We start from the raw sequence: 24,833 nt of genomic DNA on the forward strand, positions 1-24,833 counted from the left end.
ATAGTCCTTGTGGGACACAGGAGTGGAATAAATGGAATAACAAAGTAGGTCCAAGATGCAAAAGCAGCTAAACTAAGCATTCATTTGTCCTAGCAATTGTTACTGTTTCGTTTTATATAATTTTATCCATAAATATTTTAATAATATATTTTATCAAAGACTATGCTGAAATTGGCATTTATTGCTGTTTCAGAATAAGCACTATTTATGAAAAAAATTATCATTTTTTAAAGACAACAAGAAAATATGCACTGCTGTCAACTCCAATAGAGAATAGAGTTGCCACTAGGATGAAGAGATGATCAAATTTTAAAAACTTCTGTATATTATTGATAGAATCTTCTCATGAATTTAATTTTGAGGAATGAGAGAAAACAAAAAATATTAAACCAGTCGAATTAAGAATTCCTAGTGTCAAATAAAATCTCAAATTAGATGTGATTTTCACAGTGTACAATTCTGCAGTAGAACACCGATGAATTTTTTATTTTATATGTAAAATAGAACATGTTTCACAGACACACACATATGAGTTTATACATTTTCATTACAATTTCATTACTACTAAACCAGAACAAAATTTCTGATTTCAGACTTACCCCAACACAGATTTTCCAGTTTCATCAGGTTTACGAACAGTAAACGGACTTGGATCAATTCCCACATTCTTAGGCATAAAATCTCTGCCAAAATTGAAAGGAAGTAGTGTTCATTAACAAAGCGCAACATATAAAATTTTTAAATTTCCCGAAGAACCACCTCTAATATCTACCTGTGAACTAAAAAAAAAATCATCATAAAGAGATATTGTCATTTCAAGTTGATGTATATATAACCTAGGTATTTTAAAAGTTTTCAGTTGCATTATTCAGTTCCATAAAACAGTTGCAAGTATCACCACTTCCCTGAGATGCTAAAGCATTGTGTTCCATTCCTGTGCTGAAGAAGCCCCATAACTAAGAGCTTTGTACATTGTTTTCAAAATGCTGCCAACACACAAATTGGGTCAAACAGCTACACGAAACATAATCTGCCTGGAAATCTTTAGCCAAATCATTATTCAGATTATGTTCAGAATATCCAGCTGATGGCTGCCAACAAAAAAAATCCCAAAAATATCCAACCAGCTGTGAGAACTGGATGAACTGAAGAAAACAACTGCAAAATGATAGCAGAATAAGAAAACAATTGTTTTAAAAGTAGCCTCTGTGATCTGAATCAACAGAGAAAAGTCCACTTCTCAGCCATCAAGTGCCCAGACGCTAGGCACTCCATAACAAAAAATAATCAGAAATCTAATTGCTATTTTAACTGACTTTTTTTAGAATAACATTTCCATGTAGCATTGTGATTTAGTTTCAAGAACTTTGCTAAATTTGAAATTACACCTGTTTAACCAAGTAAATCAAATCCATATTTAATTCACACCAAATCAACTTCCAGTCAAGGATTTAGAGCCACAAAACATCCCAATATACCGTGTAGAATTGGTCATTGCCAAGCAGAAGGTCTCATCAAAACTGCTCAACTCATATGGTCTAAAAAACTCATTGTGGATATCAATTTCCTCTTCGTATTTGTGGAATTTCTTCACTGTCAACTTGCGTCTGTTTTCAGCACATGTCACTGAGAGGGGAAAAAAAATAAATCTTTTTACTAGCAATTACTGACTCTTGTAAAAATCTAATCAAACAGCAGCCTGCTCACCTAGCCACAATACCAGGCAATTTTTTCCTACAGTCATATCCCCTCTGAGACAAGGAAATCTGACATGAAGAAGATGCATTGCACATCTTTAATAAATATGCATTATCAACCACTGTAATTTGATTTCAGCTCATGATGACAATTCCTAATAAAACATGTTCCACAGCACCCCAGAGAAATAAGACACACTAGCTGCATTTTGTCATCTGCAACAGGAATAGAACCACCAGCACAGACTATAAATATATCCTAATAGACAAGAAAAGAAAAAAGAAAAAAAATAACTAAGTGTGCTCTGGTTCATAAACATATGATCAAGTTTCAGCCACTTAGGTAGCTCTTGCAATCTGCAACTGAAAAGTCATATCTCCTTGCAGGGGTGAGGGTGGAGAAGTATTTAGAAACCATTATGGAAACATGCCTTTTTTTTCAGATTTGGGATCTAAAACAGTTAAAAAAGCATTTGTAACTAAAATTTCTTTTTCAAGATACTCTGCAAGGCAAGGAGCAAATATAGGTCCTACCTTCATCAAAAGGAAGAGGTAAATGCTTTAGCACACCTGTGGTCCACCAGTAAGTATAGCTGTACAGGAAAAACAGAAACACAATTGATACAGGAGATAGGATCTTGTATCCAGCCTATCCAGTTTGAATATAAAACCCATCTATACAGTGTCACTTCAGAGACATTGTATAGAGGATTTCAACAGGCCCCTGTCCAACTACTGTGCTCTCAAATCAAGAAACTTAAACATATGAAACTCAATACAGGTATGGACAGAAGAGTGGTTTTGAAATGTAAAAAAAAAATACATTTCAGGTGCCTACCTCTACAGCACTGAAAATTAAAGTGTTAGCACATATCAAAAGTATTATGTATTTATCTTGTTCTGGTCGTTGGAGGGTGGGAAGAGTGGGAGGGAGGCATCCCCTACCAGATGTTATTCAGATCCCAAAATTTAGGGAAAAGGTATGAAGAAGTGAAGGTCAATGATAGTAAAATCGGATGATTGCCAAAGCAGCTGACTTCTACACAAAGAAATACATTTTGATGTAACAGCTGGCATAAGTCTGAGAGCCATTGGCATATCTAACAGCAAAATTCAAGCCCTGCTGGAAGCTTATTCAAGGTTTCTGTAAAACAACAAAAGAAGTCAAGCAACATTCATAGAACAAAGCACGTTTTATCTTTCATTCATGTTTACACATTTTTATTGTCTCCTCTCAAATACACTTTAATTTCTTCTCTGATTTATTCTGATAGTCTCCTCTATTTCATTACATGGAATGAAAACACAATTGTCTTCATTGATTTTTATTTCAAATATCTGCGTATTCACAACACGTGAGGGTTGCAATCATTAAATGTGGTTATCTGCAATTCCTGTCAATGTAGCCATCTGCAGCATACAAAATGGGTATATTCCAATGGCCAGGGATAGGTTTGTTAGAAGGATTTAGGAGATGGCACAGGACAGGCAGGAAAGTGCACTTCAGTTCCAAGAACTCTATATATCCTAGACAGTAAAGAATGAGCTACACCAGATGGTCCTGCTTCTTCTCAAAGTCCCATGCTAGTAAGTTATTTTCTCCAGGGCCTTCAGAAATGATGCAGACACACCCAATTTTGTTGGTTGCATAAATGATAAGTAACGTGGCAACACAAAGTCTCCTTTTCCATATTCACTGTCCTTTCATAAATTATATAGAATATATGAACCTTATTAAATATCTTCCTCCTGACAAAGAGACCATTACAACATAGGAAAAGCACAGATAGTCAAAAGAAATTTCATTGACAGGAAACACAATCTTTTGCTATATCCTAGATTTTATTATGAGCGTTATTATTTCTTTTGCTGCTGTGCCCAAGGAACCTAGAAGAGGTACTACACCGGTAGGAAAAATTTACACAAAGAACTTGTCTAAATGTTTGATAGAAACAAAAAATTACTTAGAGGAGGTTTTTTCCATGTATTTATTTCACCTATTGGAGGAAGGTGTAATTTTATTCACATAATGAAATATCTTGATTGTATATTATAACTGCTCAGAAGAAATTTTGGTCAGAATGAAAGGTAATTAACAAGTAAATGAAGAGTAGCAACATTTCTTTTTAATATTCCACCTCACTTGAGAACAGAATGTGTGACAAATAAGAGACGGTTGTTTTAATAGAGTAACTGATGAAAGGGAGACTAGAACATCTGTATACTTGAAATGTATCAGCTGAATTAATTTTAGACATACAATAATGTTCAGAATGAGTAGCCGAGAAAATTAATATTGCATGTTTAATGTATGCCTGAAATAGCACTTACAGTAATTTCACGACTATAAGGCGCACCCTTTTGACTAAAATTTTCCCCGGAACCCGGAAGTGCGCCTTATAGTCCGGTGCGCCTTATCTGATGGACAAAGTTGCGACATTTGCCACCCTGGAAGTGTGAGCCCGCAACAGTCCCCAGCTGAGCAGAGCCCGCCCGGCGGCGGCATCAGGCCAGTGCCAGGTCGGGGCGGGCCCGCTGGCATCAGGGCGGCCCCCATGTGGGGTGGGGAAAGCCACTGGAATCGGGGCGGCCGCCGGGCGGGGGGGGGAGAAGCCGCCAGAATCGGGGCAGCGGTGGCATGGGGCGAGCCCGCCGGCATCGGGTCACCCGGAGCACCAGGGGACTCCCGGAGGGCACGGGCAGCGCGGGGTTCCCGGTGCGCCAGCGGGGCGCGTGACACCCAGAGCGCCAGGGAACTCCCGGAGCAGCGGGGCCCCGGCCACGCTGCACGGAGCGGTGGCGGACATAGCCCAGTGCTGGGGACGCTGCGCGGAGCGGCGGTGGACATGCCCCAACCCCGGGGATGCTGCACGCAGCAGCGGCGGGCATAGCCCGGCCCCACCAGGTACAGGTGGGCCCGGGAGCCAATGGCTGCCGGGTTGAGGCGGGGCCTCGGCCAGCAACCATGCGGGGGGAGCTGGGGGCGGAGCCTCGCTGCTAAAAAAAAGTGCGCCTTATGGTCCAGTGTGCCTTATATGATCTACAAAGTTGCGAATTTTGCTGACTCCCGGGGGGTGCGCCTTATAGTCCGGTGCGCCTTATGGTTGTGAAATTACGGTAGTTGTATGGCTGATATAAGCTACCTTTAAGAGAAGCCTCAGGAGATAACACAAGACAACTGAAATTCAGAAAAAGCCCTATCATGCACCAGCTGCTGCAGCAGGTTAGCAGCACAAGCAGCCAACAGGGACTGATCACACTGGTTAAATATTTGCATTTTTGCCCAGACAAAAATCTAAATGCAGATATTCAGATCTACCATTTGTACTAAAGAGCTTTAGAGTTCACAGAATGAACAAAGATAAAATCAGCCAAAATCCTAACAGATTATTTAGTTGACAAGTTGAGTACTGTCCTCTTCGTTAAAACTGATTTTTTAAAAAACACACAGTATTCATAGTCTTCAAAAAACCATTTATCTCTGGAGCTATCAAATTACTTAAATTTTTTTATACTTTATTACTTCTATATATTATCACGTAACTACAGTGGGATGCAAATGAAGAAAAACAGTCTTCAAAACAGGCTAGACATAGGCTGAAAGGAAGGTGGAAAATCATGGGTTTCTTGGTATGCATGGCTGCAGACCAAGTGCAGTACATAGAAAAATAAATGTTATCCTCATCACATAATCTCAAATTCAACCATTGCCAATAAATTGCCAATAAATCTGGCAATTAAGAACGTACCTATATATTTCTTATTGAAACAATAGTAACCATACTTTAGTAAAACAGTGAAGCATTTTATACTGAAGGGTAGAATTTCATATGAAATTAAACTTCTTTTTAAGAACAACGGGAAAATTACATACAAAAGCGAATCCTGTGAAGCAACAACATTCAGCATTTTTTTATATTCTCTTGAAGGTGTTTTTTTAAGCTTTTGTATAAACATAAAAAACAGCAAGCAAGTTTTTGACAGGTTGACCTAATTATTTGATTAGTAACATGTATTTTTAAGAATTTTTTAGAGCAATACCAGACAAAACAAAAAACAGAACAGTAAAATACCTTGGCCTGGTCTGTGACAGACTGAGGGTGTTCTTGTGATGCAAATAAAAATCAGTGGGAAGTTCCCAGAGATGTGGCTTTCCTTCTGCAGGCTTGAACACTCCCAGAAAGAGATTGATAGAATCTTGCCTGTCCGCATCTGTTAGATAAGAGGCACACTTAACACCAGGAGCACTGCTCAGCTCAAGCCCATTCAGACACTGCTTCTCTTTGCTCCTCAGAGTGCCTGTGTCCTATGACTGCTGCAGGGCCCTCTGGGCTTCAAGCAGCAGCATGGAACTTCATTTACAGCAGACCTGCTACACTGCAGGGCACATGGGGCTGGTACCAAATGTTGCCTCTTCCTTTGGCATCTCCCTCAGGAGCCCAAGCTTGGCAGAAGTCAGACCTCACACTGCAACTCTGTCTCCCATGTGTGTGCATGAAGCACATGCCTAGATTATGGCATGTTTCAGGAAATCTGACATACCTTAGTGAATTTACTGCAGCCTAAATAATGGATAAATGATTTAATGAAATTAAACAATATCCATGCAACACAAGCTTCCAACAAAACATACAAATGATGAATTCTTTGGGATTTTCTTGCCAATACACAGTCAAATGATTAGATTTCACAAACACCTTTTAGTAATTTGGACTTGTTTTCTGTTGGTTTAAATCATCAATTTAGTTTGCCATATTCTAAGCTACACCAAATTATTACTCAATACGTGTCTTATTTTTTCTCATCCGTACAACCTAATTAGTAGTAATTATCTTAAGAGTGTTGAGGTCAAGAGATGAAAATATTTTCTTATAAGAGTAGATGATTTTTAGAATAATGTATTTTGAATGAGGGAGAAAGAAAAAAAAGGTACTTCCACCCCGGCTATGCAACTGTTGCGAAAAAGAATAACAGAGGACTGACACAATATTTATAATACAGTAGCACTCGGTGTTTGCCCTTCTGACATGTCTTGGACTGTCCTTTGATCATTCCTTTAGATCTTTTTCAAGACTTCTAAACACACCACACTTTCTTTTTGTTATTTTGCATAAGATAAGGCTCAGCATTCTTCAAAGATTTCCCTTAGCAATGTTGCCCAGAAGAAAGTAGAACACTCAGCATTCAACTAATGAGTGATACGAGTTAGTAAAGGAGTAAGTTAATATTTTACAGCTTATTTAACTGAAAAAAAAAATCTTTTTACTTAGTTTGGGAGTTTATCTTTTCTACCACAGATTTAACAGTTTGTAGCTCCTATTTGCACAAAGCAATTATACGCATTATAGATTGCTTTGTTTTGAGTTCTCAGAAACATCACAAGAAATACTTCACATGAAGCCTTCTACTCATGTTTAGATTCACCAGTTTCCTTATATTTGCTGAATTCATTCTGTCCAACATTTTAAAACTCTGTAACACCCATCTGCTTCTCTACTGATCTACAAATGTCACTGACAGATACAGTGCCACATGTGTGCATTTCCTAAATAAAGGGCTGCATGCTACAACATTTATTTATTGTATAAATAAATACATCATCAAATTAGAATACCAGAATACCAGAATATTGAATTATTTGGAAATTATAATATAGAGGATCTCTGTCAGAAGATCATAGTGTAGATTATTGAAACATCATAAGTAGATGTTTTGTAAACAATGGTTTGAATGAAAGCACTTAAATTTACCTGAGAAAGCATTACTATAATATCTTGAGAGCGTTTGCATAATATCTTTGGAATGCTGAGTCCATGGAGCGATCTTTCTATATGTTTTTACTCTGTGGACAAGCTGAGAGCCTCCATACTGCAGGGAAAGTGTGTCCCCATGATCTTCATATAATTCTTCAAACAATCTGAAGGAAAAGCAAAATGTGTCATCTATCAAACTCCTGAATAGAATTTTTAAAAGAGAAAATATAATAAAGTCTTTCTGCAAATGCAATACAATTTCTTCTCCTTTATTCAGATAAATATGTGGAAATTTTACTCAGACATAATAATTGCTAAGAAGGTTTAGACTTTCAAATTTTTATTGCTTTTTAATATAAAAGAAGAGGTTGACACAGTATGTAGTTCTGTAGATTCAGGAAGAAGACTACAATGTCCTACTACGTAAATGGGGAGAAAACAACGATGTATCTTCACTAACCAAGGCATGCCTAATACACTAAAAGGGATAGGACATGTCAATATCTCAAGGCTACATTTTCTGTTAAGTACACCAGGGATGAAGTTAGCACAACCTTCCAAAAATCACTGTAGTTACAATAATGATGGCTTGATGTAAGCAGAAAGCAAAAAGAATTGGCTAAGAATTGACTTGAACAAGGAGAGCTGGCTAAAAAGCAAAAAAGTCCTGTGGCATCAAGAAATTGACACTACCCAAACTGGGACTAGTCCAAACTGCAAAAATTAAACAAACTTCCTATCAACGACAAAAACATGACAACAATCTCAGAAAAAGAGGGTATCTTAAGGAGATGGCACTCAGCCTAAAAGACAAGAGACTGAAAAGCACTTCTCAGAATTGGAGACTATGGCCTTGCTTGAACAAGACAATGACAAGGATGATATATTCCTAAAAAAGATTGGAAGCTTAGTTAAGAGGCAAAAAACCCCAAACCAGTATAAAACAATCCCCAACTCCTCCCCAAAACTAAAAAGCAAACCCAGTCACTAAATGTGTGGGAATGTGCTTCACATCAGTACAGGAAGACAAAGTAACTCAGGCATCTACACGTAATAATTGAAGAGGAAAGAAGTCCTTAAGGGGTGAAAAGGAAGACAGAAACAAACAACAAAATAATAAAAAAAAGCACCAAAACAAGATAACAAAAACTTTGCCCTAATAAAGTTTCCAAAAAAAAGGGACAGTATTGCATATGTAACCTAGCAACCATCTGACTGAAGTTCTCCTGGAAAAGATCTGGATGAAGAACATTTATCTGAGCAGCAAATCAATTTCTGTAAAAACTAAATAGCTGTCCAGCAAATCTTCTGTCCAAGGTCAAGTACAATAAGATCAATTAGGAGGAACATCTGCTAAGTAACTTTAAAAAAATGGAAACCCCAAACCAACAGACAAAAAAACCTCGAAGAAATAACCCCAAACCCACTCGCTTCCACACAAATTGTTCAGAGATCATGACACCATGTACGAGAATCTCATTTGTTTCTTTGGGTTTGGTGGGTTGGTTTGTTTTTGTTTGACCTATAGCCTCAGGAGGCTGCACAGCTACTCATACAGGCAGCAGGAATTACTTATTCCCAGAGGTAAACGTGCAGCTCCCAGCAGCTGGGACATGGTGGATAAGAGGCACTGCTAGCACACCCAGGAAGCCACCAGCAGGTTCTCTCCCTGGCCACAAGGCAGAGGCCAGGAGCCACCACTTGCACAGTGAACCAACATGCTGCAGGTGAGGTGGTCTCTGCAGCTCTCATCAGCTCCAGGCACCAGGCAGGTGCTGGAAACCAATGGAAAAAAGAGGAGGAGCTGAAGGCATATCTCATGTGAAAGGCGACTAAAGCTGGACTACTTGTGGTTTCTGAATACAAAAAAACCTGTCTAAAACTATCACACTATTAGTTAAAATCAGCAATGAAGCTGTAAGTTTCACAGTCACAACAAGAGCTTAAAGGAATAAAACCACAGCACCTTAAAGACTCCTACATTAATTTCTGAAGCATGTATACAAGTTAAGCAGCTTAGTTCACCCTGACACTCTAAAGCATTTCAATACAAATGCTGGGTTTTCATAAAGGGTTTGGAGATGCTTGTATAAGTACCATTGACACTTGATCTCAAAAAACAATTTTGCTGAAAAACTTTTGTTCAATAAATCAAAAACCATGAAAACTTTCCAAAGAAAAGGCAGGAAACAGCAAGGTAAGATATACTTCTATACCAGTTTGGCAGTCTCCATGAAAGTATGTATTTATTTCAGTTTTCCCTCTCAGTCAGCATTTTGCCTTAAGCAATTGAAACAAGCATAAAAGACTGGGGCAGAGGTTTTCTTAAATTTATTTCAAAGGAAAATACACCTCTAAGTTTAGGCATATAAAAAGAATGAAGTCAAGCAGTTATATTGCAAGACTGATTAACATACTTTTCCAGAAGATCAAACTTTCAGCATGATGGGATTTTCAAGTAAGAAAGATATTTTAAACTTAGATGAACAAACATTAAACCATTCCAGCAAAAATAACTGTACGCTTCTTCTACACAGACATAATTCTCCATCATCTCTAGATTCAAAACTAAAAATTAAAACCATGGCACACTATTAATCTTTCTTACCTTACAGCATCTGTATCAAATTGTAAATTAGGTTTATCAATCAATCCCAATGAATACAACTGGTAGGCCAAAGCACATTTCCCCACCATAAACTGTGCTGTGTTCGTACGATCTAAACAGTCCACACAGTTGGTTCGAAGGACTCCAGTCTGGTAAAGCAATCCAAATAAAAGATTTATCTTAATCAACTAATTACTACACTCATGATTATTACTTTTTTACTACTAGCTAAGTCTTATCAAATCTCAAATTATGTCTTCACAAAAATTTGAGGAAAAACATTTCTAATAAAAGTTCAAAAGCAATTAATCTCTAGCAAGCTACATCAGACTATTGTCATGCCTATTTTCAAAATATTCTTGCATTTATCATCACAGCAACGGGATGTTCCTTCAACTCACAAAGAGCCCTGAAGAAGTCACAATTTGGATGTGACTCACAAGATGTCTAGTCAGAGATGAACTGTGATCCGAATGCTTCCATGTATGTCACTGGTGACTCTCAAATTATTAAAGATAAAACAATCACTTTCCTACTACAGGTAAACAAGTAAGACTAACATATAAAAAGCTAACTTGGGTAGATTTTTTTCAAAAGAGATCAAATTCTATCTGCTGTACTGTTTATCCACCCTCAACAAACATATGCCAGTGATCAGCTAGTACAGGAATGGTCACATGCTCTTTAACTTAAAAGAAATACAAAATTATGAATGGCAAGTCAAAACAACTAATGCTTCTTAAGAATATGCCCTGTGTTCAGAGCATATAACCATAACACTCCGGTATAAATTTGATACTGTAGGGTTTGAAGTTTAGTCAGTACTTTTCTGACCTTAAAGGAAGACACGTTTTCTAGTTTTATTTTCTTTTAGTGCTGGAAACTCTAACAATGTACAGAATATTCAGCACTCAGGTGAAAATGCCAGATGCTGCTGGTTTAACTTACACTGCACTGATAACATTACAGACTAAACAGTAATGGAAACTAGTTTAAAATACAAGCATTTCTCAGACTAAGTCCAGGAAAGATACAATTCCAACACCATAAGGTTTTGGGGTACCATGCAAGAATTTAAGGCCCTAATTCCCAATTAGATTTCTATGAAGGACAGCCCTAATAAAGTGTACTATAAATCTCAATTTAAGAGCAGTCTGTGAGTCACCAATCAGTGAATTTAAGTGAAATGACTCACTGTTCTTTGGGAGTGCTGACCTACATCACTGTAACTATGAACTAATAAAGCATATTTTAGTACCTGCAAGCGACCAGTGGAAACAACACAACCTCCCAGTTCATTCCACCTGAAAAAGAAACAGAACAGAATGACTTTCAAATTATTTCATAAAATAACAGATTGTATCATGTATTGATCTACTCAGTGACAAATAATTACTTCTGGATTTTCAGGGACTTGAGAGACCTCATCTGCAGCAGTCTAAGCAAATACAATTTCTATTTTAAAAAACAGTTTTAAATTTTGTATTCATAAAATCATAAAATCCACTGGTTAACAACAGACTCAATAACATTTAGATGACAATTATCTTATTATGCCTCAAAAGAAGTTACTTTGTAATTTTCAAATTAGTAAGTCTTAAGAAATAATTTAATAAACATAGAAATTCCAAACAGCTTTCTAAGGAATAGGTGCAGTTCATTATGCATCAAATAAATTATAGGTACTTTTCATCTGGACGCAAGATACTGCAGTAGGAATCAGGTCGATTTACAAAAAATCCAGTCTTCTTTACTACACTTTCTGCAATCACATTCAGTCTGTCAAGGACATTGCAAAGTTTGCTGAAGAGAGAGGAAAAAAAAAGAGATAGTCAAGATACATTAATACTAAAAAAAAATTCATTACTTAAAAAGTTTTTCCATAGCAAAAATGACTTAAAAACAGGCCCATATCACAGCTTTATTCATCATACAGTAATTACGCCTATAGTTTTCTTAGATTTTGTAGGAGACTGACTGTATCTGAGCAGTTTTGCCTCTTTTCGATAAAAAATATTCCATAAACTAGAAGCAGAACATAAAATACCTAAAACCCTTTGATTTTTTTGCATCAAACTGATTTTTCTCTATCAAACTTTACGTGATTCAAAAAAATGAATGAGACAGAAAAGGATGGATGTATGATTATGCTGAATCCCATTCCCTTGTTTTGTTTGCAAGTTGCCGTTTTGTTCAGTAACATTTGCTTCCATATGTGCATTGCAGCTACAAGCACTAGTACAGAAACGACTTTTTCTACCTTTTAGTGTATTTGGCCATATCCCAGGGTATATATATAATTGCATGCTCTGGGGGTAAGAACTGGTTGAGATATGTCACAGCAGCAACAAGTTCTTCACTGAGAATCCTTTCATGTTTTCTTTTTTCACGTTCCTTTAGCAGAAAGAAAAGGAATTTAACATCACAATTTTCATTAACAAACGTATATAACCCATACACTTGCACACATATATGTATGCATATATAATGGAAATCAAAAGTGGAAGCTTTAACAACAGCAGGCATCTCTTCATAAATAGTTCAACTGAAATAAGAACAGAAAAGATAGAAAAATCTGAACACTGTAGGTTTTTAACAATCACTTTGTATTAGTAGTCATCTGTTTCAACTGTGCATAATCATGGCTGAAAAATGGAATGCTCTAAGCGTAAAGAGCAGCACACAGAAATAAAAGTGGCAATGTATATGCAATAGAGAACAGCAAAAGAGAAGCAAAAAGAGATGCAGAAAGGCAAGCATCCCATTCAGCTGTGGGATGTAGGAGGACAAAGGGAAATTCTTCTCCCAGTCTTGCAATAATTCTTAAAAATTAGAATTGTGTTGCAATTGCTTGAATACAACATTTATTTTCATAGAACCCCAAACAGTTTGGGTTAGAAGAGATCTTAAGATCATCTAGTTCCAATCTCTCTTTGAATGGAACCGAATTATTTCAGCAGTTTTTAGTGTTAAATTAAATTTAGTGATAAATTTATTTGGACTTAAATCTAATGGGTAATGGCAAAAAACCTGAAAAGAACAGTGAAATGTTACTGCAAGAAATATGAGAAATTTGTTTTTTGAAGGGCTGTAGTGGAAGCAGAGTTTTGTACATCCTTACAGGAGTAGGACGAGATTCATGAAGAAAATATTCCACTTGTAAGCTAATATTAGTTTTAGAACATAACCAAAATTACACAGACTCTACAGAAAGAAGCATAATATTAAAAATCAAACACATAGAGCATATTCAAAATATTGTACCTTCACAAGATTCAATATAATAATGGGAGAGCCAAATCTCTGAAGCATTTGGTCAAAGTGAAGAGCAGCAACGTGTGCATAAGGATCAGCTTGGTCCACTGAAACAAACATAAATCGAAGATGATAATAAGTGAGCTGTAGAATTTTCCTTTAACAGTACTCTTCACAAAAGATGCATTAATTCTCTGGTAGTAATGACACAGTCAAATACTTTCCTCTCTTTTCATGCAAAAGCTGTTAAAAACATTCCCTTTGCCAAATTGTAGGCAACTTTGTAAATTTTCATTAAATGCTTATAAAGAACAATTATTCTAGCCCCATTAATCTCAGCCCAGACATTTTCCACCATTTTCAACAGGCTTAGCATTTTATCCAAGATACCAAGATAAATGTAGCTAACTTTACACACAAAGTAGTACAAAGAAAGCCCACATCTCCAAACAGAAACTTTTCCTATTTAATTTCTGAACTTGAAGTCTAAGATGGAGATTTTTTTCTTAATTTTTGATGGTTTCACAAAGCACAGCGAACAGACAATTTGTTCATTTTTGCAAATTCAGTTTTCACTTATTCTCTCAGATGTTCCTTTAGGACACAGCACTAACCATAATCTATCACAAAGAATAATTTGTACACACGTGTTATGGGTGGCTTAGGCATCATAGTTGAAATATCTTGAGACCAGTACAGAGGGACAGACCCTCGAACCTGAACATAGGAAGAATAACTCCCCGCAGAAAATGACATAACTGAAGCATCATAAAGTATTTGTTCAGTTTCCACTTCATTAGCAACATCTCCCTAAACCAAACAGAAATACACATATGATGTAGACATGACATTAAAAGCTGCATGCAGTACAGAGAATTGATCATTACAAACAGAGCACAATTAAACTGTGAGACACTGAACCACAATAGTGAGAACAACACCGAAGGTTAAATTCCCATTTGTCCTTAATGTATATTACCATATTTTTATTTTTCACCTCAGTTTGGCAAATAACATGAAGCGTAAAAAACCAAAACAAGTGCCAATTTAGAACCATTGAACATACTATTTTAGGAACAACTTTATTATGGCAATGAAAAATGTAATGATACCTGCGATAACATCATCTAATAGCATAATTTATAGCCAAATCCTTAACAACCCTCTAAACCACTTCAACTCTTCAGCCAGTCAAGTTCAAGCTTTCATACTGGGGAGGGGCAGGAGGAAACAATCCCTAAAATCGTATTTGACTTACCTCACAGTTTGCTCCTCGTTTCAGAAAACGTGTTCCAGCAAATTTGCTTGATCTTCTGGCTATCAGAGTGACATATATAGGGCGGCCGTATATTAACAGTTCTTGAAACAGAAGTTAAGGTTCACATGGCACGTGCAATTATTTTATTCATTTACTTTATGCATGCAAAAATAAGTTCTAACAAAGGTGTATGAAACTGATATATGTGATTTACTAAAATAATCTCAACAGTGATGAGTATCACTTCCAAACTTATTTTTATGCAGCTGGAAGAGAACATTGCCATTTCCAACAATTTGTTTTAAGAACTTTGAAAAGCCAATACACACTGCAATACATCACCCACTTTTCAGAACCTACAGAAGAGAAGCAGCATTTCTCTTTTATGAAATAACAGTGCAGGTGAAACAGATATGAGAAACACTTAGCACAGCAAATGCTGTTTTTGTGAATACTGGGATTAAAACTTGGGAGCTCCTTTTTCAGATAAAGTATATTAGTCACCCACTATTTATTTGGAAAAAGAGACAAATTTGCAACCACTTAAGTAACAACAACTGAAAGCCAGAGGCAAACAGGCTATGGATGCAGTGGTGGCTTTTTTATAGTCTTTTTCCATTTTACTAAAACCAAACAGAATCAGAGCCTAATGAGACTATCACTGCTACCTCAGTACAAGGGAGGCACAAGAAAGAGTTAAGAAGACATTTTCTCACACACTAAGCAGCTGCAGGCATAATGCGGGTGGTCAGATCCAGCTTTGCTTAAGTAAGACCACAAATGAAATAGTGGCATATAAAAGTAGATCTAGCTTTTTGTCTGGGGACTACGCAAATGACCAACAGTCTTACAATCATAAAAAACCAAAATTAAATTTTGTAGGCATCACTAACGTTAACTTCATAATTGCATTTGCTTCCCCAGAAATTTTAAGCTAATATGATAGTGTTGGTGAATAAAAGAGGGTCTTCATAATACATATAACATGACATTTCCTTGGACTGTGGTATGCATTTAGACTTTTGCTCCTCCTGCTACAATGTATCTAGACCCATTTAACCATTTAAAATAGTATATAGTCAAGAAAAGAGCTTTTCACATGTCCTAGTGCTCCTCACATAGCAGGGCTGAAATTCTATCATCATCATCTTCAATAGAAAGACAGTAAATACAAGAATTTCTGTAAATCTCAGTTACTAAAAAATGTTTTAGAGAAGATTAGTAGGAGAGCATTTCTACAGCAATGTCATGGTTTAAACACAGCTGAAACAAGATCAGTCAGCAATTCAGTTCTGCTTAGCTTTTCTCCTTTCTCACAAATATCTGTGAAAAAATACAGCTGAGCCTAAAAATCCTCTCAAGTTCTTTACTACTAAACCCCATGTTTATAAACAGAGCCTCACTGAAAATGCAGTCTACCTGTGTTAGGGGCCTCTTACAATAACTACATTTCTTACTTAGAAAGTAACAAAAACAAAAGCCAAACAACAGCAGTATGAAATTAAATGGTATTTATATGACAAAGAAATAATGTTCAAACTGGGTTTTTTCAAAACTGATAAACCAAAATTCATTACAACAGCAGAAGGATACTTGATTGCCCACAGAATCCATGAATAATATACAGCAGCCAGTCACGATGAACAGCAGTTCTTACTGCTTCCAGAAGCTTGGCATTCCACACGTACTTTTCATAAGGCTTACTGCAAATCCCAAAGACACCTAAGAAGTTGTCACAATGAAAATGCATTAGCAAGAAACAAGCTCCCCTCCTTTAACGTCCAGTACGTTGGATCTTTTTGATTTTCCATGGACTGCAACTCAGTGTATCATTTACTGGCATCCTTGAGGTTTGCTGAACACAGATAATTTCAGGCACATGCTGAAGCCCAGCATTTATGAGGACTTGCAGTTTTTCTATGCTGCCAGTCACCGTTGTGATTGAGTGCCTTAATGTAGAAGTTACCGATATACTTCAGTACTGAAAAGAGAGCTCTACATACCAGCATCAATGGATTTGATAACAAGGGAAACAAAGTTGTGAATTCCAGTTAAGGCAAAAATGCTCTTAAAGAAGGACTTCATAAGTTTCTCAGTTCTGGGTCACCTCTAATTACCAACTAGGTAATTATGCATGCTACAAGATCATGCACATCACAATCATTTTTTCACACAATTCAACACATTTTTCCTAATTTGCACTAACACTAAGAAACACAGCTATTGTAGACCTGCAAATTAAAATTCTGTTTCTGGAATCAGAGTCTTTTTCTGTTTCAAATATCACCACCAAAATGACAACTGTTGCTGAAAGGTGGTAGAGGGAATTGAATGAATCTAAAACTTAGAAGAAAGAGGACAAGAATTCCATCACCTGTATTTTTTCACACTTTTTTCAAGTGAAGTTTCTGACAGGACAAATTATATTGCAGTAGTATGAGTGCCAATTATAGCAGACAACTACAGCAGTCAAATGTTCTACTGTAGGAAAAAGGAGTTCTTCTTATAGACTGCAGGTGAAAATGCAACTGTTAAACAAACTATTGCTACCTAGACCCAACTTAATGTAAGCCCAGAGAAAATTGATGTAACCAAAATATTTTCTTGAAGGAGTGTAGACAGCAGAAGCTGGTCACAAGCAATTAGCCAGCAATTTTTCTTCTTTCTTACTACTAGCAGCATTACTTTAGTGAGACTTAAGTGACAGGTGGCTATTGTTACACATATCCTATGAATAGACAGGTGACTAGCACACAGTGCTGATGGGGTCAAGGTTAGGGCATCTTCATTTCCTACTGTTTTTACAAAGACATAGAAGAGATGGTGATGATGAGGCATCCTCCAGATTAGAGTCTTTGCCAAACAGGAATTATTGCTCTCTTCATTCCTTATGATCCTTTCTGATATTGTAATATTTGATAACCAGTTGCTGGTATCTTGATATGTATGACCACGTTACTAATATCTTTTTCTTGGGGGCATGGGTGTTTCATTCAACAGAATAAAATCCAATATTATGAATTTCAGGAGAAACTTTCTGTGTGTGTGTGTGTGTGTGTGTGTGTGTGTGTATGAAGAAAAAGGGAGAGAAAATTGTCTTTCTCTCTGGCTGCTTATCCTTATACTGTTATGAATATGTTAGATCCAAACTGAAGGCTGGAGCTTTCAACCAAAATGAGTAATTTTTCTTACATTTCTTGACAGGGGTTACTAGAGTAAGACGATCCTAACTTCATACAGTTTCTCTGTTGTCAGTATTCTCCAATATAAAACAAAAAAAAATGTCATGGTACTTATTCAGTTATTGTTTCCCACTCTCCTTGTAACTCATTCCTGTTGGGAGACTCAGAAGTCAGTTGAGTAATCAGTTGCTGAAAAATGTCAGCATGCTCGGTCATTTTCCCCAGCTGCAATGTAACTTAAAACAATGATTATACACCTCCAGAAATCACATTGTTCAAACTGAAATACATTTGGCACTTTACAAAACCTTTTATTAACTCACAATTGTTAGGACACTACTGACCAACAACAGAAGACATGAATGCTTCTCAAAAGTAAACGTAAGTGGTACATATTTAAAAGGTATTCATGACCAATATCAGTTTAATTAGATGTGTTTTCTTACCACTTCCCCCCTGTGTTGAGAGTCCTTCATCTTCAAATATATCAAAACTCTCTTGCCGGGTCTGGGTTGTTTCAGTTTTTAATGTCTCAAGTGGCATTCTCAGGACAGTAAGATTATACTGAAGGGAGTGAGACAGATCATAGCTGTAACTGATAGACAGTTAACATTTATTAATAATTGTAGATGCAGAGGAATTTTCTGAAAGCCCTCACTTTCCATCTGTACTTATATTTAACACAGTAGCATTTTATAGAAAAGACTTCTGAACAAAATACACAGATTCTGATTCTGTAATAGCAAATGATACAAATTACTTCCAAAATAAGCTTTATAAACACAGAAACTGCTTACCATTTACAAAGACTTAAAATGTGTTTATATTCTTCTTTTAACTGAAAACTAAACACATAAACAAAACATATCAAGAAATTTAATTCACCATGTCCCAAGAAGCATTCCAGAGGTTTTCAAAAAGCTATTCCATCAGAACTATCTATATACAATGGACAACCTCACTGTTCTGAGATTTAAGTGCTGCTACTTTCTAACTGCTACCTGAACTCAAAACAGCCCAAAAAAAATGGTCCACAAAAATCATATCTGTCCCCAAATTTATGACTGCAGCATAGATGCATATTAAGGCAATGGTTGCTGAATTAAGAAAAGGGGTTTTTTTTATTAGTTCCATAACAGTTACAAATTTTCCACCTCATATCTCTTTTACTAACACTATACTGATTGCTAATTTTTTAAGCTACTAGGCATCTACCAAAGGAGAAACCAAATGTACACTATACTTAAATCACAAATACTCATGTATTTCCATTTTAGTCTAAGACAGCATCAGTGATTACTGGTCCTCTCATAAGTTCTAGATATTAATTAAAGATCTAAAAAATTAGACATTTAGATTTATTACTAATAATAACGAAGTGTAACCCATGTTACTTCCATAATAATGTCCTGACCCCTCTGTTAGGGGAAAAAAGAGTCTGTAATATGCTCTGTTTGCATATAATATAACCTTTAAACAGTATCCCAGTAAGAGACATGTTCAGGTTGCTTCCCCAATCTCCCCTTAGACCAACTGTTTTCTTATAACTGATTTCTAATTTTCTTCAGGAATTATATAAAAATCATGCAGAAAATGTGTTTATGCTTTAGCCAAGAACAATTTAAATGAAGCTGATAAATGAAAAAGATTCTAAACAATAAGAAAAAATATTAGTATCATCCTATATTTCTCCTTTTGAAAGTGAAAATCAGGTTAAATATGCAGTTAAAACACAGAGCACAGAATTGTTTTATGAAAAAAATTCTTTTAATGAAAACTAAAACATAAACAGTATATTATCTGCTAGTAGGAAAGTTTTCATTTATGCCACACAGGATTTGTGCCAAAAACACACTTTTGTAAAAGTCATTTGCTTACTCATTTTCTTCTGTACAAGAAATTTTAAATATGTAGTTTATCTTAATTCTACATTTCAGCTTGGAGAAAAGAAGTTTTTGGGAAGACCACTGTATGGCCTTCCAGTACTTTAAGAGGGTTTATAAAAAAGGAGAGCAACTTTTTACATGGGCAGATGGTGATTAGACAAGGGGAAATGGTTTTAAACTAAAACTGGAGAGATTTAGGAGGAAATTCTGTAGTGTGAGCGCAGTAGGGTTGGAACTGGCTGATCTGTAAGGTCCTTTCCAGCCAAACCATTCTGTGATTCATTTCATGATAAACGTGTTTATTAGAGGAACATAAGAATCTTTCCCTTCCATGTAAAACTACAAGAACAGTACATATTTGTCATCTCCAAGCAAAGGAGGTAGTGGGGGGGAAGTTGTATAATATTAGGGCTGGGAGACAATGCATGGAAGAAAAACTCAAGTTTTATACTACAAAATGTCTTTCACATGCAAAAGCATGAAACACACATAAAATTTGGGTAGTTTTCTCCCTACAGATCCAGCTGTGACAAAAAAACCTTCATTTTCCAAGAGGAAGCATCTTCTAGGCTGACACACCTTTTGGCAATTGCAAGAGGGATTTTTTTTCTTTTTTTTTTCCTCAGTCTTCAAGTCTTCTAACTACTGCCAGATTTATTGCCACATTTCTCCCATTTTTGTTCTGTTCTACAAATCTCACTTAATAGTAGCTGGGACACAGAAACATGTCTTAGGTATGCCATTTATGAAACACGAGAACTGCAATGCCTAGAAAGCCCTATGAAAGACAACGCACACAGGGTGTGCCTTAAATAAGGACCTATTTCTCTACCTCTGCTCCTGAATCAAGGCAAAGTTTGATTTATGGAAAATAAGATAAATAAAGACTAAATAACAAGACAAGCAACCCCCCTGAAACATAATACTTTTCCAAAGAGAGAACCTGTGCATAATCTGGCAAGGCTGAACAGCCAGTGGAAACAGTAGTTTCAGTGTCTATTTTTTTCCATGCTATTAATAGTTTTATATTTTTTAACCTAATGGAGATGAAATTCCTAGCCAAATGATTAAAGGAGAAAGCAGATTCAAAATACACAAACAGACAAGCATTTACAAGCAGCATGATCATGTGTCTTATTTCCCCAGAATATCAACCTAAAATTCTTGGAGATCAAAAACAAAACCTATAATCTTCTAGCAAGCGTAAGTACACATTTTTTTAAAAGGAATAGTAACTAATACCTACCTAAAATAGAAGTTGCTAGAAAGGTCCACATTTTGAAAGATTCTCAGATACCTAGCAAAATAATTCAAGTTGCATGAAAAATTATTATTTTAACCAGACAGACCATATGAAGTCATTCAGAGGATCACAGAAAATAAACTACACGTAAATATTGATTCTTCCTCTATGCTTCCTTCCTATCTTACTGTAATTGTTTTGACAGGTAATTACACTAGAATGTCAGCATATGGATTAAGTAAATCAAATACTCTTTTTTTCAAAAAAAAACCAAACAAACAAACAAAAAAATCCCCCTAAAGTCTACTCATATACATACTCTGTCTCTTTAGGCAATCGTAAAGTTGTAGTTCTCTTTCCCACTTATGCACATCAAATTTTTCAGGACTTAAACAAGAAAAATTTTAAAAATACTAAAAAGAAATAAAATTTTTCAATTACTCTCAAATAAATGAGCAAGAAAAGAAGTATCTAGTAAAATCTGTCATAATCTTGCAAATTCCCAGAAGAAACCATTACATTGTCTATGAATACGTCTATGTCTATGGCTGACACCATAAATACGTAGGTTAGATAAAATGGTCTGCTGCACACTAAGAGGAGAGACTGAGGTCTATGATCAATCCAATCTTAAAGAGGAAGCTTTTTTAATATTTACTACAGGCTTGGTTCATTAGCTGACATCAATTTATCATAAACCATCACTTTCTGACTATTCACACTTAGTACAGATTGAAAAGCAGTTTATTGAAACCAGTTGCCTGCTATTTCATAGAAGCAAAGTTACCCTACTCTGATAAAAACATAAAGGCTCAAATTTCTCTCTTCATAAAAAAGTCCCTGAAAAGAAAGAAGCAGTTAAAGTTGCTGGTGAATCTTTTCACCACCCTTTAAAACATTCACAAGATTCTGAGAGCACAGAATAGCTTTAAAATCTGTTCAGCACTTTTTGAAGGGCACAAACGATCTCTTCAGGTGAGACTGACATCATGCAAGAGCTACTAAATAAAGAACCAAAAAGCACAAAGTGCCCCAAATCGTACAATATTAGCATTACTTTGCCCTTGCAGGAACAGTGCTTATATTTGACACTTCTTGGTGCAGATTTGCTAAACTTAGCTGTAACATGGAGATGTGAACAATAAACTCTAGAAGACTATGACAGTTGTATTTACTCTCCAGGTTAGACACCAAAGAATTTGTAGCCTATTTTCCATCCAACAAGATAACGTGGCTTGAATGACATACTAATACAAAAAAACCATGACTGAAGTTTGTAGTTGCAGTTGAACATTGTTTAGAAAATATTCAAAAAGGGCACACTGATTACCAGCATTATTTACCTGGCCTCATCAGGATGACTTACTCTTACAGAGTCATTTGGAATATAGATCATATTTGTGTCTTCTATTTTATATATTGCATGTCCTCCAATATCTGCCATTTTTCTTCTTTTTGTTATTAACACAATGTAGTAGCCTTCTAAAAACCTGACAAAGCCTGTTAAAACAGCATTAAAATGCTTTCAGTTGCATGTTTGTGTTTTTGATAAAACATATTTAGCAAAACAGTATCAGAATTGCCTCAAGATTTCAAAGAATTTTTATTTGTTCTTAATGTTACATATATATATATATACACACACACACGCACATATACACAGAGTCTTAAAATTCACTCCCATTAATCAAGTTTTTACTTATTTCCCCTCCCACTGTGGGTGCTTTTAATACTAGGTAGTGGTTAGGACACTGACAATTTGGACTATGTTTCTGTCTACTTAACATACTTGTATTTGCTTTTGATAAATAGGACTCCGTTCAGAGTGAAGCATACTCTAGTTCAGATATCAAAAGGTTAATTTTCCAGGGTAAGGAAGAATCCGAGACACCAATTTTCTTTTCAGGTCCATGTATTCTCTGCTGGAGAGGGACACAGAACAGCAAAAGGAGTTGTGGGTAAAATGACACTGCTGTGCTCTCTCTCCTTAACAGCAGGGAACTGAATTCCTTGACTAGAGCCTCATCTCCCCCAAATCAGCCATTCAGAGTATCAGGGGTACTCCTTTTTTTCTTGTTTTCTCTCAGATATCAACAATTGACCCCGCTGAAATGCAGAAGGCTAAGAAGGTAGAACACGCAGTGTCTGGTTTTATTGCCTATAAAAAGATGGCTTCTGCTGCCTCCATCTTCACTCCCTGCAGGGCATAGCCATGCTTCTTCATGGAGTGCCTTCTTTGGATACCTCTATTATATATGATTAGGAAAAAGTGGAACAAACCATTAAATACAACACAAATGTAGAAATTCAAATGAAAAACAGAAATACACAACCACCCCTGAACTCCAAAGTGTTACTAATTCAGTATAGTACAGCAGTAATATTCTTTAATAAGTAATAAATGACATTAATTAGCTACTGGCGGTAACTGCTCTGATTGGTTGCTGAGAGCTTGAAACTCACTCACTACTGCACTATCAACAAATAAATTAATTTGGAGACAGAGGTGATGATGATGACGACATGATACAAACACACCCTCACAATTTACAGTTTTACTTGCATTTATTCTCAGTTCTTTTAGCTTGCATTACAAAGTAAAGAAGGATGAGGAGAGTGCACATTTTCCTCCCTGTCACCGCTGGAGGCTGCAACGTGATCGAATAACTGCAATCTTTTCTTCCACCTTATTAGCCCCCCCTCGGAAAAATGCTCTCACCTGCACAAAGACAGGAGGCCCTGCTGACAATAAGAAACAAACCTTCCATTTGAAGTAGACTATTGAATTTCAGTTATTAAATAGTAGTCACAGTTCTTGCTGTATCCCCCAGGTACTAAAATCACTTATGTGAACAGCCTCTGCCCTTAGAATTTCACCAAACATTATACCGAAGTCTAACAAGGAACTGAGCCTTTCTCCTTGGCCTAGTTCTCTCCCTTTATAAAAGTAATCTCGACTTTTAAACACTACACAGTAAACCACAACTCAGCCTATCAGCACCCCCATTCTGAGCACATTGAATGTACTGCATCTGGTTAATGAAATAACTAGAGGATAGAACAAAGCTGTTCTTTACAATTTTAGAAAAAATAGCCCTGTTCTTCTGACCTGAGCCAGGAGGCAGAAATAAACAACTAGTCGCATTCCCTCAAATTACATGTTTATATGGATATGGTCTGACTCATGTAATTTGGAAGTATATCATCTGATAGAGAGTCTGTTACTTCCAAAGAGTCATCTAGAAATACACCATATCTGTTAACCAATACAGAATAGAAACTCTCCTGTTATGAACAGCACATATAAACAGTCATATAATTAGGATGCAAAATTTTAATTGATTGCAACCACTTTGCAACCAAATATTTATCATATATTTAGACAGTGAGCCCTGATGGCTTGTGCAAAAAAAAAACCCCAAAAAACAATGCTCCAAGGCTTTTAGAAGCTCCTTTAGGTTTATCAAAATTATAAATATTCTTAAATCGGTAAGAAACAAACACCATCTGAGGAATTTCTGAAAAGTTGATAAGTTTCAAAATGCTTCACAGACAAAAAGAATGAAGAAGAAAGTCTGCTTAATATGCCACTTTGGATTAGAATAGAATTTGATTGTGTTTTGATTGTTATGCAAAATTCAGGAGCATCCTTTAAAGTAATTGCATCCTCCACTTTCTCCACAGCTTTGGCTTTAAATGTCCAGGTGTATATTGACTCTAATAAACTACAAACTATTTTGACAGCTGTCACAGCACACATTAACATTTACTTTAGAGACATCAGCCATCAATACACTGACCTCAGTTATCAGACAATAGGCAAGAAAGTAGTGACTTTCAGATGAAGTTAGAAGCTATTAAATCTTTGAAGCAATGCTTGAGGACAGCTGAGCAGCATTTTAAAATTGAGCAGACATACCAGTCAGTTATACTTGTTCAAACATGAAAAAG

General features: G+C 36.2%; 1 protein-coding gene across 2 annotated transcripts in view; it reads right to left on the bottom strand.

Annotated features, from left to right (window-relative positions):
* FIG4 (FIG4 phosphoinositide 5-phosphatase) overlaps window positions 1-24,833 on the bottom strand; it is a 56,474-nt gene that overhangs the window by 20,465 nt on the left and 11,176 nt on the right. Inside the window, exons 2-18 of one of the 2 annotated variants that reach the window (XM_033054368.1) lie at window positions 22,672-22,804; window positions 22,226-22,382; window positions 20,886-20,936; window positions 18,200-18,348; window positions 16,165-16,293; window positions 14,572-14,672; window positions 13,961-14,123; window positions 13,323-13,420; window positions 12,319-12,452; window positions 11,745-11,861; window positions 11,317-11,362; window positions 10,059-10,207; window positions 7,448-7,614; window positions 5,771-5,909; window positions 2,232-2,290; window positions 1,479-1,626; window positions 600-683 (exon numbers count right to left, since the gene is read on the bottom strand). In XM_033054368.1, the coding sequence (XP_032910259.1) occupies window positions 600-683; window positions 1,479-1,626; window positions 2,232-2,290; window positions 5,771-5,909; window positions 7,448-7,614; window positions 10,059-10,207; window positions 11,317-11,362; window positions 11,745-11,861; window positions 12,319-12,452; window positions 13,323-13,420; window positions 13,961-14,123; window positions 14,572-14,672; window positions 16,165-16,293; window positions 18,200-18,348; window positions 20,886-20,936; window positions 22,226-22,326 (1,835 nt within the window). In that variant the 5' untranslated portion in view covers window positions 22,327-22,382; window positions 22,672-22,804. The remainder of the gene's footprint in view (window positions 1-599; window positions 684-1,478; window positions 1,627-2,231; window positions 2,291-5,770; window positions 5,910-7,447; window positions 7,615-10,058; window positions 10,208-11,316; window positions 11,363-11,744; window positions 11,862-12,318; window positions 12,453-13,322; window positions 13,421-13,960; window positions 14,124-14,571; window positions 14,673-16,164; window positions 16,294-18,199; window positions 18,349-20,885; window positions 20,937-22,225; window positions 22,383-22,671; window positions 22,805-24,833) is intronic. The other variant, XM_033054369.2, reaches the window with a different exon arrangement.

The sequence above is a fragment of the Catharus ustulatus genome, chromosome 3 (genome assembly GCF_009819885.2).
Source record: "Catharus ustulatus isolate bCatUst1 chromosome 3, bCatUst1.pri.v2, whole genome shotgun sequence".
NCBI classification, from domain to species: domain Eukaryota; kingdom Metazoa; phylum Chordata; class Aves; order Passeriformes; family Turdidae; genus Catharus; species Catharus ustulatus.